At 36.8% G+C, this 22590-nt stretch overlaps 1 protein-coding gene across 1 annotated transcript in view; it reads right to left on the bottom strand.

Annotated features, from left to right (window-relative positions):
• The window catches only part of VPS13C (vacuolar protein sorting 13 homolog C), a 187643-nt gene that overhangs the window by 135873 nt on the left and 29180 nt on the right, over positions 1-22590 (bottom strand). Inside the window, exons 12-18 of the mRNA XM_073303628.1 lie at positions 18111-18168; positions 11314-11441; positions 9259-9365; positions 7241-7412; positions 6210-6272; positions 3091-3226; positions 2308-2402 (exon numbers count right to left, since the gene is read on the bottom strand). Coding sequence (XP_073159729.1) covers positions 2308-2402; positions 3091-3226; positions 6210-6272; positions 7241-7412; positions 9259-9365; positions 11314-11441; positions 18111-18168 — 759 coding nt within the window. The remainder of the gene's footprint in view (positions 1-2307; positions 2403-3090; positions 3227-6209; positions 6273-7240; positions 7413-9258; positions 9366-11313; positions 11442-18110; positions 18169-22590) is intronic.

The raw sequence follows: 22590 nt of genomic DNA, 5'->3' as shown, positions 1-22590 counted from the left end.
ATCCCATATACCAAGGTAAAGTCACATCCATACTCATTACTTCCCTGTTTACATATCCAAGGATCCCATTAGCTTTTTGCCACAGCTCATGTTCAGTTGATTGTCCACTATGACCCCTAAATCCTTTTCAGAGTTACATCTGCCCAGGATTCAACCCCACATTCTGTAAGTAGAACCTACATTATTTGTTCCTGGATGCATAACTGCATTTGGCTACATTAGAACACATTTTGTTTGAATGGGCCCATCTTACCCATCTGTATGACTGCCTTGTCCACATTAGTTACTCCTCTGCCAATCTTTGTGACATCTTCAAATTTTGTCAGCAGTGATTCTCCACTATAAATGGCCCTATTCAATACTGATTCCCCACTGACAACTGCTTTTTTAAAATCTATCAGTTAACCAATTCTTAATTCATTTAATGTGGGCTTTATTGACAGCATGTAGTGCTAATTGTTTAATAGACTATTTTTTTATCTTTGTGACATCTTCAAATTTTGTCAGCAGTGATTCTCCACTATAAATGGCCCTATTCAATACTGATTCCCCACTGACAACTGCTTTTTTAAAATCTATCAGTTAACCAATTCTTAATTCATTTAATGTGGGCTTTATTGACAGCGTGTAGTGCTAATTGTTTAATAGACTATTTTTGGTACTAAGACAAACAGCTTATATAAGTTTAAGTACATTACATCTACGCAGTTAACTTTATCAACCAAACTGGTAGTCTCAAAGATTTAAATCAAGTTGGACTAGAACGCTCTTCCATAAAATCATACTGACTGACATAGGAATATGTTTATAACTGCATCCCAGATCAGCTTTTCTATTATTTTGGCCAGGACTGATGTCACGCTAGTCAGTCCACTGTTAGCCTGGTCACAGTTTGTCTTTTTTGACTATTGGCATAAAATTAGACTCTTCCAGTCTTCTGGAATTTGGTAGGTATTCTAAGATATATTAAAAAGAAGAGATCTCAACCAACTCTTTTAAGACTCTTTAGTGCAAGTTACCTGGGCTTCCTGATTTAAAAAGGTTCATCTCTAGCAGATGTTCTATGATTCTAGTACATTATCCCACTTCTTTCCAAATACAGAACAGAAATATTTATTGAAACTTCTGCCTTTTTTGTATCATTAATTTTACCGTCTCTATCTAGTAATGAGTCTATACTACTGTTAGGATTTCTTTTGTTCCTAATATATTTAAATTCCTCATTGTCCTTAGCCCTGCAAGCCATGGATTTCTCCCTGAGGTCTTTAGCTTCCCTTACCAATTTTCTACACTTCATAACTTCTAATTTATTCTCATTACTCACTATTTCCTCTTTTTTCCATTTTTTGGGTTTTGCTTTTTAATTTCTAATTGCTGCCTGCACTTCACTGGTAAACCAGGACAGGTTTTAGCCTAAGCTGCCCTCTTTCTTACCTGGAGTAATCGTGGCTTTTTGGCCATGTGAGTTTCCTGTTCACATAACTAGCTGGAATGCAGACTTGGGGATTTCTGAACAATCTAATTGCTTACTGCTGTTTGTTACTATTGTGTTTGTGGAAACAGCACCTTGTGCATATATATTTTTAACCCAACAAAATTACACAGTGTATATACCTGACTCATATGATCAATTTCTCATCCTAACATGAACCACCCTGCCAAGCTCTGAATATTGGTTAACCATTGACCCAAGGCATCAACAATACTATACTAACGTTTGAACTAAATACATATTTATTTCAGTTAATTACCATAGAAATGCACTGATGTTAGGATTCTAAGTTTAAACTCCAATTTAAGTTCTTCCCTCCAACACTCAGCAAGAAATAGAGACACTGAAGAGATCAAACTATTTTAGTTTTTTTTTTTTGTTTGTTGGAATTTGTTTTGTTTTCCCCATTTACAGCAAATCTTTTATTTTTTCCTCTCTTTTAAGCAGCAAGTTTATCTTTCAACTCATTCTGCTCCCATTACCTATTTGCACATCATCTGGGGAATAAAGATCACACATGAATGATTTTATTAAGACATCCTGATAGTAACATCAAGCAAGTGATTTGTCAGGATGCATTTGACTATTGGACACCAAAATCTCAACAAGCCCAGATATTTATACAGCCCAATATAATGATCTTTTAGACTATATATAGTGAATATGAACTCACAGTGAATATATATTTGGCAGATCAGTATCAGTGAACGATTGGCACTCAAAATACAGTCATTCCTAACTTCACTCCTGTATTACTGACGTATACCAGGATAACAAATGTTTTGTTCTTTTTTCATTAAAAATGGTAAGTTTACCTTCTTAGGTAAAGTCAAGTTGTGAGAGCTGTCACTATACCCAATAGCAGTAAAGAGCTTAGCCTTTTCTTCTGGGGTCATGAGGTCATCAATGGCTTAAAAAAAAAAAAAAAAAAAAGTGTTCAAATTCACATTAGTACCCAAAACTGGTATAGGAAAAACATAATTTAATTAATATATCTTAACACCACAGGCTGCCAGGGCACTTAATTTAGTTTCTGCTATGAAGTATTTCTCAAAAAGATTGTAAATTATGCAATGTGACTCTCATTCCCCCACCACAGGCTAGTGATATATACCTACGTAACGTAAGCTCACTGAAATTACTTGCACCCCAGTGGCACAGAGAAGCCCAGCTGTGATCAAGACTCCATTGTGCTAGGCACCATGCAATACCCTAAGAATTCCTGGCCCAAACAGCCAACTGTCACTAGAGGAACTTGCTAGTGAATACTTACTTGCCTTTTACAACTATCATAAATAATTCAGTATTTTTTCTTTACAATGCACTTCTGAAATTTTCATACATCATTTACAAGAGGCCACAGCTTATTTGCTGACATATTTTATTACTGTGTTTTCACTGAATTACTACTATCTATTCAGTGATATAACAGCAGAGAACCAAAATTAAACACAAGAAAACACTGCACTCCATACCTCTACCTTTCTTCTTTTCCTATAGCCAAGCAGGACAGACAGTCACCTACCCACAAGTGAATTAAATATTAGTACTATTTGTCAAGCTTCATGTGAGAATGACCTATTTAAATTCAAACCTACTTTCAGGAACTGGTGATTCTTCATCTTCCTTTTTTCTAGATTCCTTCTTACCCCAGAACCCACTAAACCATCCTCCACCTTTCTTCTCTCCATCAGCAGATTTCTTCCTCAGCAATTTCTGCCCCGATCTTATTACCTACAAACCAAAGATAATTAGTTAATTAACATAAATGTTAGAACCATTCCGTATTAACTTTTGTTTTACCAGAAATTAAACAATGGATATATCAAATGATGTACATGCATTTTCAGTAATGAGGGAGGTCAGAGACTAAGTCCCAGCATAAGATGGAAGTATTTATTACATTAGTCTCCCTATTTCAAAGGGGCAAAAATGCTTCACTACCTAACATGACATTTATTCTGTGTTGTGCCTTTTATCTACTTGTAATCCATTGCTCCAAAGAGGGTCCAATCTAATTGCAAACAAATCAAGTGAGAGCTAAAAAAAAAACTAAAGCAAGGGAGATAAAGAAAGGGAAAGACAACTGCTGGCCCTAAAATCTATGTACTGTTAATATAGTTTAGATACTTTTTTGGATTTGCTATAAATCCATCTTGATAGTTCTACCATTTTAATTTCTTGTAATCATATTTAGACCCTCCACTTTTAGGTTTTAAGCAGAAAGACCCTATTACCTCAAATTCTAAGCGACAGTCCCTAGCCCAAAGAACTTACAATTTAAAGATACATCTTACATTATTTCTTCAGCTACCGTTAGCATAAATGCTTGAAAAATTTAAACTACATCAATGGTTTCCTCTCATTATGGCACTATAAACACATAGGCTATGTTTAGTTTATCTGAGGACTCATAGCAAACTGAAAGATAGAAAAGACTTTGCAATAGGACAGTCAGCAAAGAGAAAAATACTTTGCCAGGCTGCCAGACTTTTCAGCATCTTTCAAGATCAAGCCCTATATACAAATGCATCATATCATGGAACCTATGTGTGCTGTTGCTAACACATTATTCCTTGTTGAGCCCAAGACAATCTATATATGGCTCCAGTATAACAGATCCCGGAATACTACGTTCAATTCTGGGCACTATGTTAAAAGATAGATATTAAAAAACGGAGCAATTACAATGAAGAACAAAAAAACTGGAGAAAGCCAAATCTTTATTCATAGAGTACCTAAGTGCTCATCTTGCTACCCAAGATGTGTAACTGATACGACTGGGGGCAGTGAGGACACATGCACCACCAACCACCTCCCACCACTTTGGGTGGGAGAAAAGGAAAGCAAGGGGGAACTCTAGATTGTGTTTATTTCCTCTCCCCTTCCTTCCCAGGGAGGCTGTAGCTAATAGCACCTGAGCTCATCCCACCCACTCCTGCCGCCATTGTATGTGTGGGGTCACATCAGACTGACTGATTGTCTTACACCCTCACAACAGTGGGAAGTAGGAATTGCTTCTGCCCAGCATTTCTTGGCTTGTTCCATAACAGAGTCCTAGCCTCCTCCTGGTGCTTATGAGATACAATCTATCAGGTGCTAGCACACATGGACCAGTGTTTACATCCTATATTAAGCCACCCCAAATGGGTAACATCAATTTAAAATTTCATTATTAAACATGTCTGTCTTTTTCAGGATCACATGGAAAAGCCACACCTATAGATATCTCAGTATTTGGGCACAGTATTTTTCACTGGGGACAAAAAAGGTGTCTGGCAAACATGGTGACTCCATTTAGGCTTCTCCAATTAAGATCCCCACCGGAGATGGCAGGGAAGGAGAAAAATGTTGTGGGAACCTGCTGGCCCCGTTCATCCACCCTAGGCAGGCTGTTCCTATCCTTCACAGGTCGTCATTATTTATTCATCATTGTGATTTAAGCACAGCAAAAGGTATTAGTCTGATCATTACGTTAAAGAGAGATGTCAGACAGATTTCAGCCCTTCCCCTGGTGTTACCTACCTCTGGTCAAAAAACCTTCCAAAACTGGGTTGGCAAGGAATTGCCAGACCAGCAATAATGAATCAGACATGGAAAGAGGTCAACAGGGAAACAAGTAAGTATACTACCACAATTAGGGGTACAATGGATTTCCTTAATTGAAGAATTAAGTATACTACTCCTGAGCTGTTTAGAGAGAATATGGTACAGATATTTCCTTGGTCGAGACCTCACACAGATTCCTTTCTTGCTGCTCAGCCGTGTGAGAGTAGACATAAACCAATTGCTGTCATCCCCTGTGGTGGGTTCCAGTGCAATGGGTGGGTTGAGAAAGGGTAAGATGTAAAAACCCCGTAAAACAATGGGCTGATTGGGCATGGAGCCCAAACGTGACATTGCACAGTGAGGAGATCTGCCTCCAAGTCTTGTGGACATAGGATTTCCTTCCTCTCTCCTCTCCTATATCCAACATGGATGAAGGGAATAGATTGAGACTCCAGCTTCATGCCAGGATCTCCAGCTAGGCCAGTGGATGTACAGAGGGCACTGCCTATATATATACATACACACACACGCACTCAGGTTTGTAGAACCCAAGATTAGCAGTGCTCAGTTAAATTCTGCACTGTAACAGGCCTGCCAATTAGTGGTTCCTTGTTGTTTAATAGCTTAAGTTGTGATCACTGCATTTAACCATACTCTGGTGTGTCTCACATTGCTTTCATTTCTGCCTGAGTAGGAATAAGCTTGTCTGGGTGATAAAGAAAAGTGACCTAACAGTCACATATTTGGGGTGTATAACATCAAGGATGGAGATCAAGTATTTGGGAGGTCATGCAGGAATATAAGTAGTTCTGTAATGGAATAAAGAAAGGGGAATACTTAGGTGTATTAGCAGGAAAAAAAGACAGCAAGGTGTATCATGCTATGGGATACCATGCCAGCAGAAGTATTAGAAGTCTCAATTCTTGATACAAATTTAAGACTGAACACCAAACTAGGAAATTATAGTAAACTGTCCAGCAAAAAGCAAGAATTATAACGTAAGAGCTCCTCTCCATCTACCTTCTATAACGTAGGTAAGACTACAGCATTGAAACACTGTAAACTCTTTCCTGAAGGACAGAAAATCTCCACAAGCCAGGCCTTAACTTCATATGCATAAATACCTGCTACTAAACATTAAAAACTGTTTTTTTATTTATTTTGTTACCTCAACTTGTGCTTGCTGTCTTGCTAAAATGATGTTGAAAATGTCCAGTGCTCTTTCTAGATCCTGTTAAACAAAGGAAATAAATACTCTGTTTAGTGTAAGATGAACTAACTTACGGCCTCTTAAAAAAAAATTGTTGCAGTAATCCATTCCACAAATCCATTTAAGACTCCTTTCTAGCCTCTGCCTTTTAGAATTCATCTCTCTACAACAGGTCACTAGAAGGTGAAAGTTGACTTAAGACAGAATATTTACTAAACCAGTTTTCCAGTTCAATAAATGTTGGGAGTGCATTTCATCTATAATTCAGGAAGTTGAATATAACTGAAGTTCACAAATCCTTTTTCATAGTGCCCACATATTAACAATAATATGGAGGTTTTCTGATACTTTGGAGCTGAAAATTGAAGTATACCCATACAGAATTGCAGTATGGAAAGCAACCAGCCGTCAACTTTATATTACTAAGTTTAATTAATTATCTTAGCTTTCTTTTCCCATGTATGTTTTAACAAAAAGTCAAGAATTGCAGTGATGAAAAAAAGTAATAGCCATTAGAATTTCAACCTCCCCCAAGTTTTAAGCTCAATTTCTGAAATATTTTTTAAAAATGACACTATCCAAATGGCTAGTATGCTTTTAGAACACCAAATTGTGAAAATTAATGTTTCATTTTGGTACATTTTGTTTTTCAAATTCATTTACTATTCCTGACTTTACACTTGATTACACACATTTTACATTAAAGAAACAGGCTCTCACTCTCTCGCTCTCTCTAGATAAAAGGTTGATTATTTTAAAACATTTTTGTTTAAAAAAAAATAGCAGAAGTAAAGAATACTACTCCAGATTTTCTCTTAGCTTTAGTCAAGTGTGACTATTAAGCAAGGCTCTTCTTTAAGAGAGGAATTAATTTAACATATTGGTTGGCCGGAGGGATGTTACAAAAAAAAATACACTAAAATATTCATCAGTAAAGATATCAAGATTTACTCCACTGTCAAATATACCACCATATTAATAGCAAGTACCTGAATTTGTCGTCGTGTTTCTTCTGATAGTTTGCTCTGTGTTAGTTTGTTCTTGTACATACTTTTGTAGCTCTTCAAAAGCTGCCTATGATGTTTCATGTTACTCCATGACCACATGCGAGTGCATCTTCTGATATGAACTTCAAGAATGCTGTTAGCTGCATATTTCCACCTGTAAAAATTTCATTTGCATTAATTATTTCTGGCTGCATTTTATGATTTACAACTTAAAATTAAATTGTGAAGAAAAAAAACAGTAAATCAAGGTTTGATTATTGAGTCCAACAAGAAACTGCAGACTGGAATTAATTTGCAGACTGGATACCATTAAATTAGGCTTGAATAAAGACAGAGTGGATGGGTCATTACACAAAGTAAAAACTATTTCCCCATGCTAATTTTTCCCCTACTGTTACTCACACCTTCTTGTCAACTGTTTTATAGTGATAATCAGGATGGCCCATTTCAAAGTTTTTTTTTCTCCTGCTGATAATAGCCCACCTTAATTGATTACTCTTGTTAGAGTTGGTACGGCAACACCCATTTTTTCATGTTCTCTGCGTGTGTGTATTATATCTTCCTACTGTATTTTCCACTGCATGCATCCGATGAACTAACTAATAAATTTGTTAGTCTCTAAGGTGCCACAAGTACTCCTTTACTAGAAGAGAAGTTCTTCCAGTTATTGTTTAATTTAAGAAATTAAATTTGAAACCAATGTCTGATTTTCACAAGTGTTGCACACCAGCATCCCGATTCACCTCATCTTTAGTTACCAGGCTATAAGCTTTAACTATATTTTCACTCTGAATAGGGTAAAGCTGAAGCTGCCAATACAGTCCAACATTAAGTTGGATGGAAAAAGAACAGAACTGCTACTGTACTAGATCTATGTTACAACAGCAAATCACATCACAAATTCTTCATGTTAAGTGGTCTCATCCAATGACCAACTGCAAATTAACCTATTGGACTTCAGCAACATAGAACTTGGCATAATAGGCACACTGCTCAAAATAAAATGGGCTGGAACAACATTTTGCATGTTTTGACTGAAATACACTAGCATACCCATTTAGAACAGCTTGCGGAAAGCTACTGGCTATGACATTCTGTATCAGTTGCTTCAGTCTCTTCCTTAATAACTGAAAGAGCTCATCTATTAAACATTCAAAGGAAGACCCCGTAAGTTGCTATAACAAGTTCCCACTTTTTTCTGTTTAGCTTCCAGTTAGAACATGGAGTTGGCTTATTAAGCATTTCTCCTGGAGAGTAGACATTTGGAGTTCAGAATATCAATATTTTGCCAGTAGCTCAAAGGAAGTTCTACAGAAGAGAATGGGTAAGCTTATTCACCTGCAAGTCTTCAATAAGCACTGAAATACAACTCTTAGGAACCCAAGATCCTTTATTAAACAAACAGTAAATGATGTACAGAAGAAAGGTGTTTAATTCCTCTGAACATACCATTACTTCCAGAATTAAATTTGGCATTTTTTTAGGGGGAGGGGGAGAGAGCAGGGGGAGGGCTTATGTGACCAAAGGCCACCCTACCTTGAATGGTCATTTAGAATATGTGCTAACTACTTATGCTAAACCATCTGTTCCACCTTGCTGTGATGCTCAGAGTACCTTTCCCAGTCCTGAAGAAGAGCTCTGTATGGCTCAAAAACTTGTCTCTCTCACCAACAGATTTTGGTCCAATAAAAGATAAAAGCTCATCCACCTTGCCTCTCTACTTGTTTAAATACAGTTTTCCTTATTGGCTTTACTTTAGAAGTGAGAACTTAACATTGGACAAGTAGTATCTAGACCATCTCATCAATTTTTAAAGCATATTAACAACAAAGTAAAATCAAGAAGGTAACAAATAGTCCTATCCTTAAGAGAAAGCATGAATAGTGGTCATGGCCCATATGAAAGCTTCCAGCATTTATTACTCAGTGATCCAGTAGTTGCAGGAGATGCAGTACAAAGCCTGGTATCTTAATGCAGTTCTGTTAGACAATACAACTTACCACTGTTTGGCATTTTTATGTAGAGGTACATCTGGTCTGTATTTTCTGTATGGTACATTTCGAACCATGTAATCTATGGACTCCAGAAGGTCAATCATACTGAGGTACTACACACATGAAACAAAACATTATTTCTTACCACCAGAGGTTTACATAATTTAATTACATGCAATGATCAGGTTACACATAGAGCTATTTAATCGTCTTCTGTCTTTACTGAAATATATAGAAATGCATGCTCTGTGGATAACGAAGTATAGAGTTACATGCATGACGCACGGTATAAACTGTTGGTTGCGTAAATCACAATCAAAAGGCACAGTTTATATTTCAGTTCGTGTGCTCGTCTCCCTGTGGTAGAGCTTCTCAAATTGGTTTCTTTCCCTCACTTCCCCTCTGTGCATTCCCCACAATGCACTATCCTGTGTGTCTCAGTTTTATTACTGGAACCCACATATAGATTTATTGCATTTCCCATGCTGTTTCTGTAATACAGCCAGTATGCCGCAAGATTACACCCTCGGACTAGACCAAACCTGAAAAACATCAGTCTAAACACAAAAATTTGACCAAATTCTAACCAGCTGAAAAGGACTATGAAACTGAAAAACACATACAGCTTTTAATTTGTTGCAGCGCAGTCATGCAACAGCCCCAAAATCATGGCCGTGAAGAATTCTTTGTTATCAAGCCCAAACTCCTACACCAGGTACTAGCTGTTCTTTACACTAATCTCTTGTTTAATGTTTCGTGGAAATGCTTCAAAATCCTCATATGCAATTGTTTCCGTGAACAGCATTTACAATTTCAGTGTTATTCCTTTTCCTCAATTCTCCTTTAATTTACATGGATTATTTAAAAAAAAAAAAAATACACCTTGGCCAATTTAAAATAAATTGTCAACCACTAAAATTTTACCTTTTTGCTGTATTTTTATTCAAATGTCCATTCTATTTGCTTAAACTTTAAGTTTCTTCAAGTTCTCCTACACATACCTCTCAATCTTGCAGAACATTATTGTCCTGGAGTCTATTTTATACTGTAATTAGCATCTTCCTAATGATGTGCTTACATTTCTACATAACATTCAAAGTGAAGACTAAAAAAATAAAAATAAAAAATGATATGCTATTTAGTTCTGTAACTTTAAATATGACTGTGTGTGGCTCTTCTCCATGGTTCTCTCCTGAACATACTAATCACTTTCAATACTTCCAATACTTGGTCCTCTCTTTGCTGCACACAGCCATTCCTACTTGATTAGATTGTATTATGCCGAGTCACGCAAATACCACACTCTTATTTGCATTGTTACTAATGCAGAAACTAGGTCCTATGTGACCACTAAGCACCACCACCTGCTTTTATATAGATGATTAATGCTATGATGATCTACCAGAAATTAATACTGTTTAACATTATAAACCTTAAATTTTCCATAGACTCATGTGGATGCTTGACAGAAAATGTACATTAGCACGAAGCAAATCCAATTAGATTAAGATCAAGTTATAAATTAGCATAAAGTCTGCATATACTAAACAAAAGCCTGTATCTGAAAACGGCAAGAATCAAAAAGATAAACTAGAAGACACGATAACTTGGACTGAAAAAGTCGTTTGCTTGCCTTATCCAAAATATGAGCAAAACGCTCAGCATGCATAACTCTGATTCACTGTGCTAAACTTATGTTTATGCGGGGCAATAAATAAACAATATAATAATAATATATAATATTAATATAATAATATATAATAAACAATATAATAGCCCTGCAGGAAAGACACTTCAAATAGGTGGGAAACATGCCAATGTACAAGTGTTAAACATAAATCAGTTGGGATCTTACCCACAGTCAGCCCACAGGTAGCACTTAACCAGCACCAGGCAATGTCTGTTACAACACAGACAAAAAGAAGCTGCCACACTTTCCCAGGTTTACCATTAGGTAGTTTAGACAGGTATGCAAATGTAACTAACAAACCTGTCTGGTTGAATATATATAGGCAATGTCATAATCCTTAAACAGAGAATAAAAATAGCAAGGTGACTTACCTGTGGCTTAGTGAGTTCAATGGCAATATTCTGTACTTCTATATTCCAATCAAGCTTTGGAGTTTTTAATTCAGTTTCCGCATGCGGGTTGATGTAGAGTTTTGCAGAGGCTGATACTGGCCTAAAAACTTCAAGATACAAAACATGTATAACACTATGGTTCTGATTGGCCAAAATTAGTAAAACCGAGTAAAGAAAACTACTACCACACAAATTCTGCCACTGGTGATGTTCTGAAGCATTCTGTGATATCCCTAATCAACAGGGCCCAATACGATGTAGTAGATCTGTTTAAGACTCACAGTTTGAACCTAAATCAATTATTAAATTTTATATTTACAGAAAAACAGTGTAATATTTATGCCAAAATAGCAAGAGCAAAAGTTCTAGCAGGTGATGCTCATCTTAAACATTGCACAAATTGTTAATCTTGCATTACCTTTAACTAGTAGGTGAACATTCCAGATAAATATTATTTAAGTTGACTGTGTCAGTTCAAAACTATTACAATGATGACAACAAAATGATTATTTTTATTTTCAATCAGCTGCAGAAGAAATGTGCTGTTAGGAAACTATGAGCATTAAAGCTACACATTATGGTAGATGCTTCTGTGATAAACAAATCAACTCTATGAGGAGTCCATAAAAGAAAATGATGACTGCAGTATTGGCTACCAAGAAGGAAACACTATAGCATGTCTGGAGAAAGAGACCAAAAATACTCCATCAAACCTAGTGTTCGCAAGACAGATTAGAATATAGAAGGAAAATTGATCATTTCACACTTAAGGAATACACTTCTGCAAATGAGCAAGTGTTTTTAAACCAAACGAGGCAAATTTGGGGTGCAAGAGGAGAAAACGAAGATGGATTCATTCCTCAGTACTGTCTGTAATGGATTTATCAAGTTACTTAAGTTATCTGAAGCCGACACTGCTCTTTATGATCTCCTTAAACAACACTGAAGGGATTCAGTACAAGGACAACATTCACAACATAATACACCACTTACTATGTTAATATAAGAAAAATGAAAAATGTTTATTTGGTCAATTTCTAGAACCTTTGTACAGGTCTCACTCTGAGGACATCTGAGTAAGATAGCTTGTTACATTCATTTCAGCGGTTTTATATAATTTCATTTTTTTATTGTTTTAAGACAGAAAAGCGTACTGTGATTATCACATCCACAACCCAGCTAATTTGGCTCAGCACATCTCTTTTGAAGAGATTCTATCAGCAAGTTCGCAACCTGTCCTTTTTCTAATATTTTTAAGATACCAACTACCTTACTATTTCAGCATGAACACTTTACACAAAGCAGGAGTCCATGCTTAAAGGGCATAATAATGTCTTAAATCCATGTCTAATTACTGATATTATAAAAAACTCTACTAATCACTATATACATTTAAAAGAAGATTAGCTTTATTAAAGCTAACTCTTCAAGAAGGAAGATGGGCATTTGTACCCCTTTTTGCTTCATCATAATGTACAGACAAGGTATGTATTTATTTTAAAGGTTTATGTTTTGTTTAAATTTCAGGCAGGGTGAATAAAAATAGATGATTTTTTTAAAAAAATAAAAATCAGATTTTTTTGATAAAAATGCTTTTTTAGGGAAAAACCTATCTAAAGATTGTTTTAATTAAGATACATTCTAGCGCAAAGATATCTCATCATGAAGAGGGATTATAAATTCTAGTGCTATATATTGAGACAATATATTCATGTAATGTTTTAAAAAAGTTTTGTAAATGAGTTCCAATAGTTCACAGATTAGGGACCCAATCTTATGGGGGTTCCAGGGGCTTCTATATAGATTATTTAGGTTTATCTTTCTATCTACCCAATGGGACTCAGTGCTCAGTATAGAAGATACCATCAGAGATGCTTAGTTTTGCAGTTCTCAAACTGGGGATTTGTGTCTCCAGAGATAACATGCTTGTTAACAGCAAAAATGTTTTGAAATAAATAAATTAATATAGAGGTGAGAAATAACAGACCTCAACCCTATTGTCCCTCTGCAAATTTGTGTACACAGAGTCAATCCCTTACTTCTCTCGAAAAGTGTAAAGTTTCAAAAAGTTCAATGAACAGAAGATGGCTGGGGGAGGAACAGATCTGCAAAAGTCTGGAGATAAATGTGAGAAGGGAAGGACAGGCAGGAGAAACAAAAGTGAAACTGTTTGAGCAGCATATTCCAGAATTCTAGGTCTTTCTGAGTGTAGCCTTCTTTGATTTGAGATCTACCATGCCATTCTCCCACTAAAAGGGAAAACCTATAATGGCAGGCCGTAAAAGAGACCCAGTTTGGGAATATTTTGATGAAGTTTCTCTGGGTAAGACAGGCATGCGTGCAAAATGCAAACAGTGCAACAAAGAAACGCAAGACCTGGTTGCCAGAATGAAACATCTTCATGAGAAGTGCTCCTTCTCAGGAGGAAGCTGCGTTGAAGATGATGAAAGGAACATGTCTGAATATGAAGGATTTTCAGGTTGGTAATCATTTTTTTTTCCTTCATACTTCTTTCTTAAGGACTGCCTGTCTTCCTTCTGGACTATTCTTGAATTCTCATGTTTTCAGCAAAAAATATAGTTGTTACTCTATGGTACTATCATTTTAGATGCAGTTGTGATGAAAAATAAATAGCTGAAATAGGCAGATCTTCCTTTTACAGTTTCACCTTTAAAGTAGTACTGAGTGTCAGTGAATGCAATGAGTAATACTAAATGAGAAGTACGGTAATAATCATTAAAGAACTGCACTGACTTATTTTATTTAGGAGAATCCATCCTCAACATACAGGATTCTGAAGACTATCCACCTTCAAGTTCACCATCATTTTCTATAGTTTCAGAGTTATCTGCCAATGAAAGTGTGACGTTATTGACATGAACTGTGACCGTATAGATCATTGTTGCAACCAAGATCCTATCGTTGCACGAAACCTTGTACAAAGGAGGTCAAGTAAGGTGTCTATGGAAAGGTTGTAATTTGCTGTATGTATGTGTGTATCATTTTTGTATTTGAAGTTATGAATATTGGCTATGTACTTGTATCTCAGTGTGTTTGATTCTAAGAAGCATTTGGTCAGCTTCTTGAGAAAGGATGATTCTCAGTAAGTGCCCAATCAAGGAACATTTAACGGACAATGAACTTTGGGAGATGCCAATTCACATCTGAGCTTTTCTGGGAACGTTCAAATTAACATGTAAACAATGGCGCCAGCCTGCCAAAAGCTGAATCATTCATGGACATGTGACTTGCCCAGGTGGCTACAAACTCCATCTTGTTGCTGTGACTTTGCACAGAAGAAGAAAGGGGTTTCCGCCACAAGAGAGAGAATATAAAAGGCCCTGGAAGCCTCTCCACTTTGTCTTCAGCTGGCTCCACGCCAAAGAGATGCCTGAAAGAAACTAAAACCAAGGACAGTCACTACGGCGGGGGTTGGGGGGGGGGGATGAGTGATTGCTGGACCCAGACCATAAGCCACAATGTTGGTCTGAAAAGTATTGGGCCCAGACTAGGAAAGTGTCTAGTCTGTGAAAGACGCTTAGTGGAACATCTCTGAGGGTGAGATTTACCTGTATTCATTTTCCTACAGTATTAGGTTTAGACTTGTGTGTTTTGTTTTATTTTGCTTGGTAACTTACTTTGTTCTGTCTGTTATTACTTGGAACCACTTAAATCCTACTTTTTATATTTAATAAAAATCACTTTTGCTTATTAATTAACTCAGAGTAAGTAATTAATACCTAAGGAGCAAACAACTGTGCATCTCTCTCTCTCTCAGTGTTATAGAGAGCGGACAATTTATGAAGTTACCCTGTAAACTTTATACAGGGTAAAACGGATTTATTTGGGGTTTGGATCCCATTGGGATCTGGGTGTCTGGGTACTAGAGACAGGAGCACTTGCTAAGCCATTTTCAGTTAATTCTGCAGCTTTGGGGGCATGGGTCAGACCCTGGGTCTGTGTTGCAGCAGATTAGTGTATCTGGCTCAACAAGACAGGGTTCTGGAGGCCCGAACTGGCAGAGAAAACGGGCTCAGAGGTAGTCAGGTGACAGTCCCAAGGGGGTCTCTGTGACCGAACCAGTCACAGATAGTGTTTCGGTCACATCATGTATGTCACATGACCACAGTATATCACCTGTAGCAAAAAGGAAAAAAAAATCTCCATCATGCAGAAACCACCATAAATAAGTTTGTGGTAAGAACCAGCAGATTACCAAAAGAGGTAATTGATGAAAAAATTGCCTAGTTTGTTTATCCAACCAACTCTCCTTTCCCTATGACTGAGAACCAACACTTCATTAACATGGTTCAGTCATTAGAGGATACAGTCCACCCAACAGAGCAGATGTCACAGGCAAAGTGTATGAAAAAGAAATTGAGCAGGTCTAGAGGGTAAAATTGTTAACTTGAGTCTTGATGGGTGGAGCAATGTCCACAATGATCCTGTTGTATGTGCTTGTGTGACAAAAGAAGAAGAGAATGTCTTCCTTACAGAAACAATTGATAGATCAGGAAATGCACACACAGCAGAATACTTACAAGTAGCAGCAGTAAAAGCTATAACAAACTGAAAAAAAAATTCAAATGTCCAGTACACAGCTTGGTCACAGACAATGCTGCGAATGAATCCAAGATGAGAAGAAATTATTTAGAAGAGAGTGTCCCAAGCTAACAACATAGAGTTGCAGTGGTCATTTGATGCACCTCCTAGCCAAAGGCTTCAGTGCTCCAGAAATAAAGGCTAATGATGTTGAAATTGCAAAATACTTCCGTAAGAACCACTTTGCAGCAGCTGCTCTGAAAAAAGTGGAAGGAACCAAGCGAAATCTCCTATATGACGTACGATGGAACTCAGTAGTGGACTGTTTTGAGCACTATATCAAGAAGAGGCCTAATCTGATGAGTTTGTGAACAAAATCATGAAAAAATAGATGTCACTGTCACAGCCAAAGTGCTCAACGTTGGGCTTAAGAGAAATGTTGAACACATGCTGAGTTCCCTGAAGCCTACTTCTGTAGCCTTGAACAAAATGCAGGGAAATAGCTGTTTTATTGTTGATGCTGTTGAAATTTGGAAGGAACTGAGTGAGATCTTAAAAAGAAAAATAGGCAATGACAGAGTTAAATTACAAGCATTAAAAAAAGGAATGGGATAAAGCACTATCTCCAACTCATTTTCTTCCAAATAGTTTCAATACTCAGTACCAGGGTCAAACCTTAACTACTGAAGAGGAGGAGTTGGCTACGACATGGACATCCAGCAATCATCCCTCCATAATGCCAGCTATAATGAACTTCAGAGGGAAGGGTGAACCAGTCAAGAAATATCTGTTTGCTGATGATGTTTTAAAGAAAGTCACACCAGTGAACTGGTGGAAGTCACTTAAGCACTTGGATTCAGAGACAATTGAAGTGATAATCTCACTTTTAACAGCAGTAGCTTCTTCTGCCGGTGTAGAAAGACTATTTTCTTCCTTTGGACTAATTCATTCCAAATTGAGAAATCATTTGGGACTTGAAAAAGCAGGAACGCTTGTTTTTCTTTCCAGATTATGAACAAACAGGTAAAGATGACTGAGTTAGCTGCAGAAGCCAGTATTTTAAGTTTCTCATGTTGACCTGGCTGACATAGTTGATTTAATTTTTTTTTAATATTTCATTTAACTATTTTAGTTAAAAACAATTTTAACAAAAACAAAAACTTGATTTTAAAAAAACTTGAATGTTTAACTAAATTCAAAAATTCATATGCTTGTTTTGTTAAAATATTCTATGTTTCTGATAAAGAAAAAAAATCCAGAATACATAACGTTGTTGTTTTAGTTAAATAAAACAATTTAAATGTCTGTCTGGTGACGTTCTCCTCCTAATACAGCATGGCATGAAAATCCTCCAAATATCAATGATTAACCTATTGAACTGGAGATAGTTCACCTCCCAATGACTTCATAAATATCTGCTTCAATTACCTTTGGTAAATGAAATAAAAAAATCATTCATTTTCTGATATAGCTGTAAAACTAATCTAAAAAGTTTTGAATATAAATCACTTTAAAAATGCATAGTGTGTACCTTCTAAAAATGAAACCTACATCTCTCTCGGAGTTGTGAAGAATATGTATTAAGGTTATAACAACCAACAAGAATGCAGTTTTATGTAGAAATCCATGATTAAATCAAGTCTTCCTGACTAAATCAAATCCACCCTGATTTCAGGAATATCAAATCCTGACTTTCCTGGTTTTGCTGGTCCATGGAGAACCAAAGAATTTTGTGGGAGCTATTTCAAGACTTAACTGTTGGTGTACAAAAGGAAAATATTTAACAAGAATCATTTTACTGTTTTTTCTAAGCTTTTGAATTAAGCTTTATTGTTTTTGAAGGAAGAGTCTTGTATTCAGCTGCCTCATTTTTCAGGTTTCCCCTTGTACCCAGGATGTCCTATTATGCTGCCTCTACAGTAGTGCCTAGTCATTTATGAAAATAGGATAAACAGTATCCATAACTTCTAATGTCAAAAAAGTGGGGGAAGTAGAGGAGAATGAGATGACACCATGGATAAAATTTGTAATGTCTTCTTTATATAGCAAACAAACCAAATATGGCACAACCTATCTTCCTCTCCCTCTACAATCACAAGCATTATCACAGGTCTTGTTCAACAGACGATTTTAAATTATCACAAAAATTGATTCCCAACGTTTATTTTAACAACCTTAAGCACATCAAAGTACTCACAACTGCTGTATCCAAATACACTCTTCAACATACTTACTATACTGGTAGTTTTTAGGCTGATTACTGCTAGAAGGAACTCCTCTTTTCAGCTGATCCTGCAATTGGAGACAATTTAACTTTATGAGGCTTTGGCTGTGTTGATTACTACTGTGTAGAAAGTTCTTAGTGAGCTCTTAATTGAGTCAACCTGAGCCTGTGTTTCAAGTTCATACACTGTCATTTTGCAGATCAGATAGGAAGAAGTTTAATGCAGCAGTTTATTTAGAACTCCTTACCTCTTACACTGCTGCTCTCCAACCAAGTCTTCTGTTTAAGTTTTCCATCTATCTTTAATCCAGGGTTTAACTTTTAATTCAATTGAGCTTCTCTCAGTTCCAAAACTATCAAAGCCAAACACTGGAGATAAAACACAGTGACGCTCTAGATTTTTTTTTGTTTGTTTAAAATACCATCTGATATGCAACCTGAGTGTAACACTTCTTATGCCATAGTAGTGCAGTTACACGTACTCCATACTCATGAGTCTGAAGAATCCAACATGGATCTATGCATATGTAAATGCAGCAGAGTCTCAGAAAAGCAGATACAGTATTCAGCGTAGAAACAATTAACCAACTGCCCCGCTTATGACCTGTGGGTAACCAATCCATGGCTAATCCCAGAGTATCGGAAGGTAAAAACAAAAAAACAGCAAGCATCACAAATAATCCATTTACACACTGAAAAGCTGCTCTACAACAACTGCTCTATTGCGTGCAAAGTAGCAGATCTCTCCAGCACCACCAGAACTCCACCAGTAATCCCAGGCAGCAGAACTACATGCACTTCCAGTTCGGCCTGTAAATGCTGTCTGTACAGAAGATATTTCCAACAGAAATTAACAGAACTCAGTCACCACCATTTCATTGCAAGACTGGAATATAGAAGTGTGCCACACAGCCCAGAAACATCTCAAGAGATATGGAGTCCACTCCTAGGCAGCTCCTGTTCCTTCAGGTGAAAAAAAGGCCTCAGCATACACTTTTCAACCACAGCAGGTCAAAGGTAACAAAGCTGAAATCATGACTTGCTATCCCCTTTGTAGCAAAGGATTCTTCTTTCTGAATATGGTTGTGACTAGCTTCCACAACTAGGAGATGAAGGAAACAAGCTTATCAGTAGGCGAGTCAGATGCTTTTGGCCCTTATATTGCGTTACAGTCTCCCTGTATGAGCATTTTGGTAGGTACTGATAACTCTGTTTCTTGTTTTCCTGCATATTCTGAAAATAGAAACTTTTCATGTCTATCTTGGTCATGTTCCCACATTTCAAATACCTTTTGAAATGACTGTATGTATGAAAACTGCATTATATTCTTTTTACTACAGCTTTTAGATTAAAAATATCACAAGGTGGCAAAATTAGGTGAATGGTTTAAGTACAGTTGTAGCAATTTTATTTTGGAAAAAGAAACATGTATTTTATATCACTCCAAAAAAAGAAAATTTGTCATGGGAAGCACTTGAAATGTATTGGAATACAGTATACGTAACAAAATGCAAATCATATTTATCCCCAAATATCCCCCTATTTAAGAACAAACTACAATTCAGACGAAAATGCATCAATGTTTGCCTACCAGATGTTACTAGAATACAGTGGATAGTTTACACAAGTGCTTCTTTATTGGAAAGATAACCAGATATTAAAAAAATCATGTTTTTACCAGAAGGGGATTTTGTCTCAACAAATTTCTTCTAAGGGTTCCGTTCCCCAGCTTCCTCTGTACAGCTAATTTGTAATTTAATAGGAGGTAGCTTTCTATTCACAATATTTGTATTTCATCATATATCCTGTCTGCTGGACTATATTAATGAAAGCTAACAGTCAAATAGGGATATTTAATATGCAATAACCCATCTCGCAAACAAAGTTATATTTCTGTTACTTAGAAACACCAAGCCCGTTGCTCTAAAAATGATAGATTGCTAAGGCTTACACAATTTATCACTAACACAAAGCAGACTAATTAGCCATTTATCAAACTGAGTTCTTGAGAATAAAGCTTAAAATTAAGACCCAAACATCCTGTTTAGAAGGAAGAACTAATCCTCTGGGAAACAGGGTTTACTGATTATGTAAATTAGATGTTTTCCTCTGATTAGCATGGAGCAGAATTCTACTCTTAGTACAAAGATAAAACTACGGAATATATAGGCAAGTGTCGATCCACAGATCACGGTATACATGTAAGAGCTCAAGACAGATGCCTGATGAATCCACTTCTGGATGACAAGCCCAACTGAAGAGCAACACTGCTTGTTACAAATTTCACAGATCCATACCTTTTACTGAATAAAATGGTTGCAAAAAAATCCCAGCACAGTCATTGGAAAGCGAATGTACAAGCTTAACAATTTTATATTTCTGTTTAGTTTGTATTTTAATCTGTTTCTCTGTTTAAAAATCTTGATATACTGTTCCATTTTTTGCAAAGCTTAACCTATATTAATGCTAGCATGAAAAAAATTGTGGACAGAAAAGAAAGTCCTTTGCTTAGTAATTTAGTTTTAAATTTTCATCTGCTGAAAGATCTCTCTGCTTCTTTAAGTGTCTCTCTCTCCCCCATCACCTTTAAAAGTGTACTAGTAATGGAGTCTGAACAGCAGCAAAAGCAAGCTAAAAGGAAAAAGTGCCTGCCTAAAAGTCAGAGGGGTGAAAGAAGGGAGGCCCCATTATTTTGGGCACAGAAAGCAGCTGAGGCTTTGGGCAGTGAGCACTAATTTTGCTTAAGCAGTGTTGTTAGTCTTTACTTTTTCCTTTATGAGCAAGAGTCTGAGGTGATAACACTAGGGGCAATGGGGAAGAGGGGGGCGGGGTGAATAGCATAAGAGTTGCCTAGGTGACCAGTGCTCCACCCCAGCGACCCTTGGTACAGAAACCAGTCAAAAAAATTTTTTTTCCCATTCCATCCAATAATGGTAGATAAGTAAGCCTGCCAGCTAGATGTTTTTACTAAAATAATCTATAAAAATGATTTTGACATGTAAAATCACTGTCATCATAATATACTTCAGAGACTAAGATTAATTGGATAGCTCATGCTCCTCAATTATAGGTTCAGTTCATCTGAAAGTTTGGGAAAACATCTCAATTAATTCATATTTAAAAAAAAATTTGTCATTCCCATGAAAGCTAGACACTTCTACTGTAAAATGGACATCTTAGATGTTCCACATTTCCACCACACAATTCTGCAGCCAAGGAATCATGGGGTCCCTACCACAAAGGCCAGGGAATCCTGCCCACATTTTTCCTTGTACTTGTAAACAGTTAGAGGGATTGCTACCTAACATGGTTCAGTTTGTGCACACAGTTATGTTTTTTACATCCGCACTTATCAAGTTCCCTAATCTTTTCTCTATCAGTCCATTCTGAAGGTCTGGACACTCATTGCTTCAGCCAGGGAGAGTGCACCTGGAGAACAAGGCCAATGAGTTGTGTCACAGTTCAGGGCAACTGCACCCTTAGTGGTTCAGCAAGAACATCCACTCTCAGGCTTCCAAGCTCCTTAGCTATTGCCTTTCTTGGGTGGAGACCCATGTCTCTCTCCTTCCTGACCAGAGTATCTCCATGATTAACCGTTCCCAGCCTACACTGCTTTATTCTCAGCAAAAGATAGGCTGCCTAAGCAAGCTTCACTTGCCTTCTCTTCAGAGGCTAATAAGAGAGTGATTGCCAAGAAATGTAAGATACCACACAGCGCTTCTCATGCAAACCGATTTCATTCTTAAGGTGAAAGCACTATAAAGAAAACATTAAAACAATAAAAGACTCTACACACATGCTAATAAGCTTACCAAGTATCACCTCAAACCTAACATTGGCTCTGTGAGGAACAGCCCTTCAAAACCCCACCCGAGGGATTTCACTGTAGTTTCAAGTTCATCACAGCTTCTGCTCAGATCATGCACCCTCATGAAAAGTTTAGTCTATCTTTTATACAGTTTGGGGGTCTTTGCTTGGGAGTTTCCAGCAATAGATAAAGGGTTTGTCCCAGGGTGTAGCTTCAACAGGCCTCCCAAATACTTCCTAGGAAACCCACTTCACACATCTTTTCCCAAACCATTCTTTGGAGTTTCTAATATTTACATTAATCACTTCCCTAGAAGTTACATACAGTAACACAAACAATTGCATTTTTAATGGACCCCAAAGATATTAAACCTAATTCAATAAGATTTAATTTAATTCAGTGAAGTTTATCTTAATTCCATACGGTTTGTCCAATATATTGTCAGTCTGTCAGGAGCAACATACTCTGGGATGTCATAGTGCACAAACAGATGAGAACAAAGATGAACAACCAAACCAGTTAATCAAACATGGTTTGTCTCGTCTGTGCTACAGGGGAATAAACAAAATTATTTGCCAATTTAGGTGATAGGCAGAAGCCAAACAATTTAGCTGACATAACTACAGAATTAACTATGTTACTCCAAACCTGTTTCGAGCAGAAGAACAAATTTTGCCAGTGA

This window comes from Lepidochelys kempii, chromosome 10 (genome assembly GCF_965140265.1).
Source record: "Lepidochelys kempii isolate rLepKem1 chromosome 10, rLepKem1.hap2, whole genome shotgun sequence".
Taxonomy (NCBI): domain Eukaryota; kingdom Metazoa; phylum Chordata; order Testudines; family Cheloniidae; genus Lepidochelys; species Lepidochelys kempii.
Note: the sequence above shows the minus strand (reverse complement) of the source record. Positions and strands in the feature narration are given on the sequence as shown.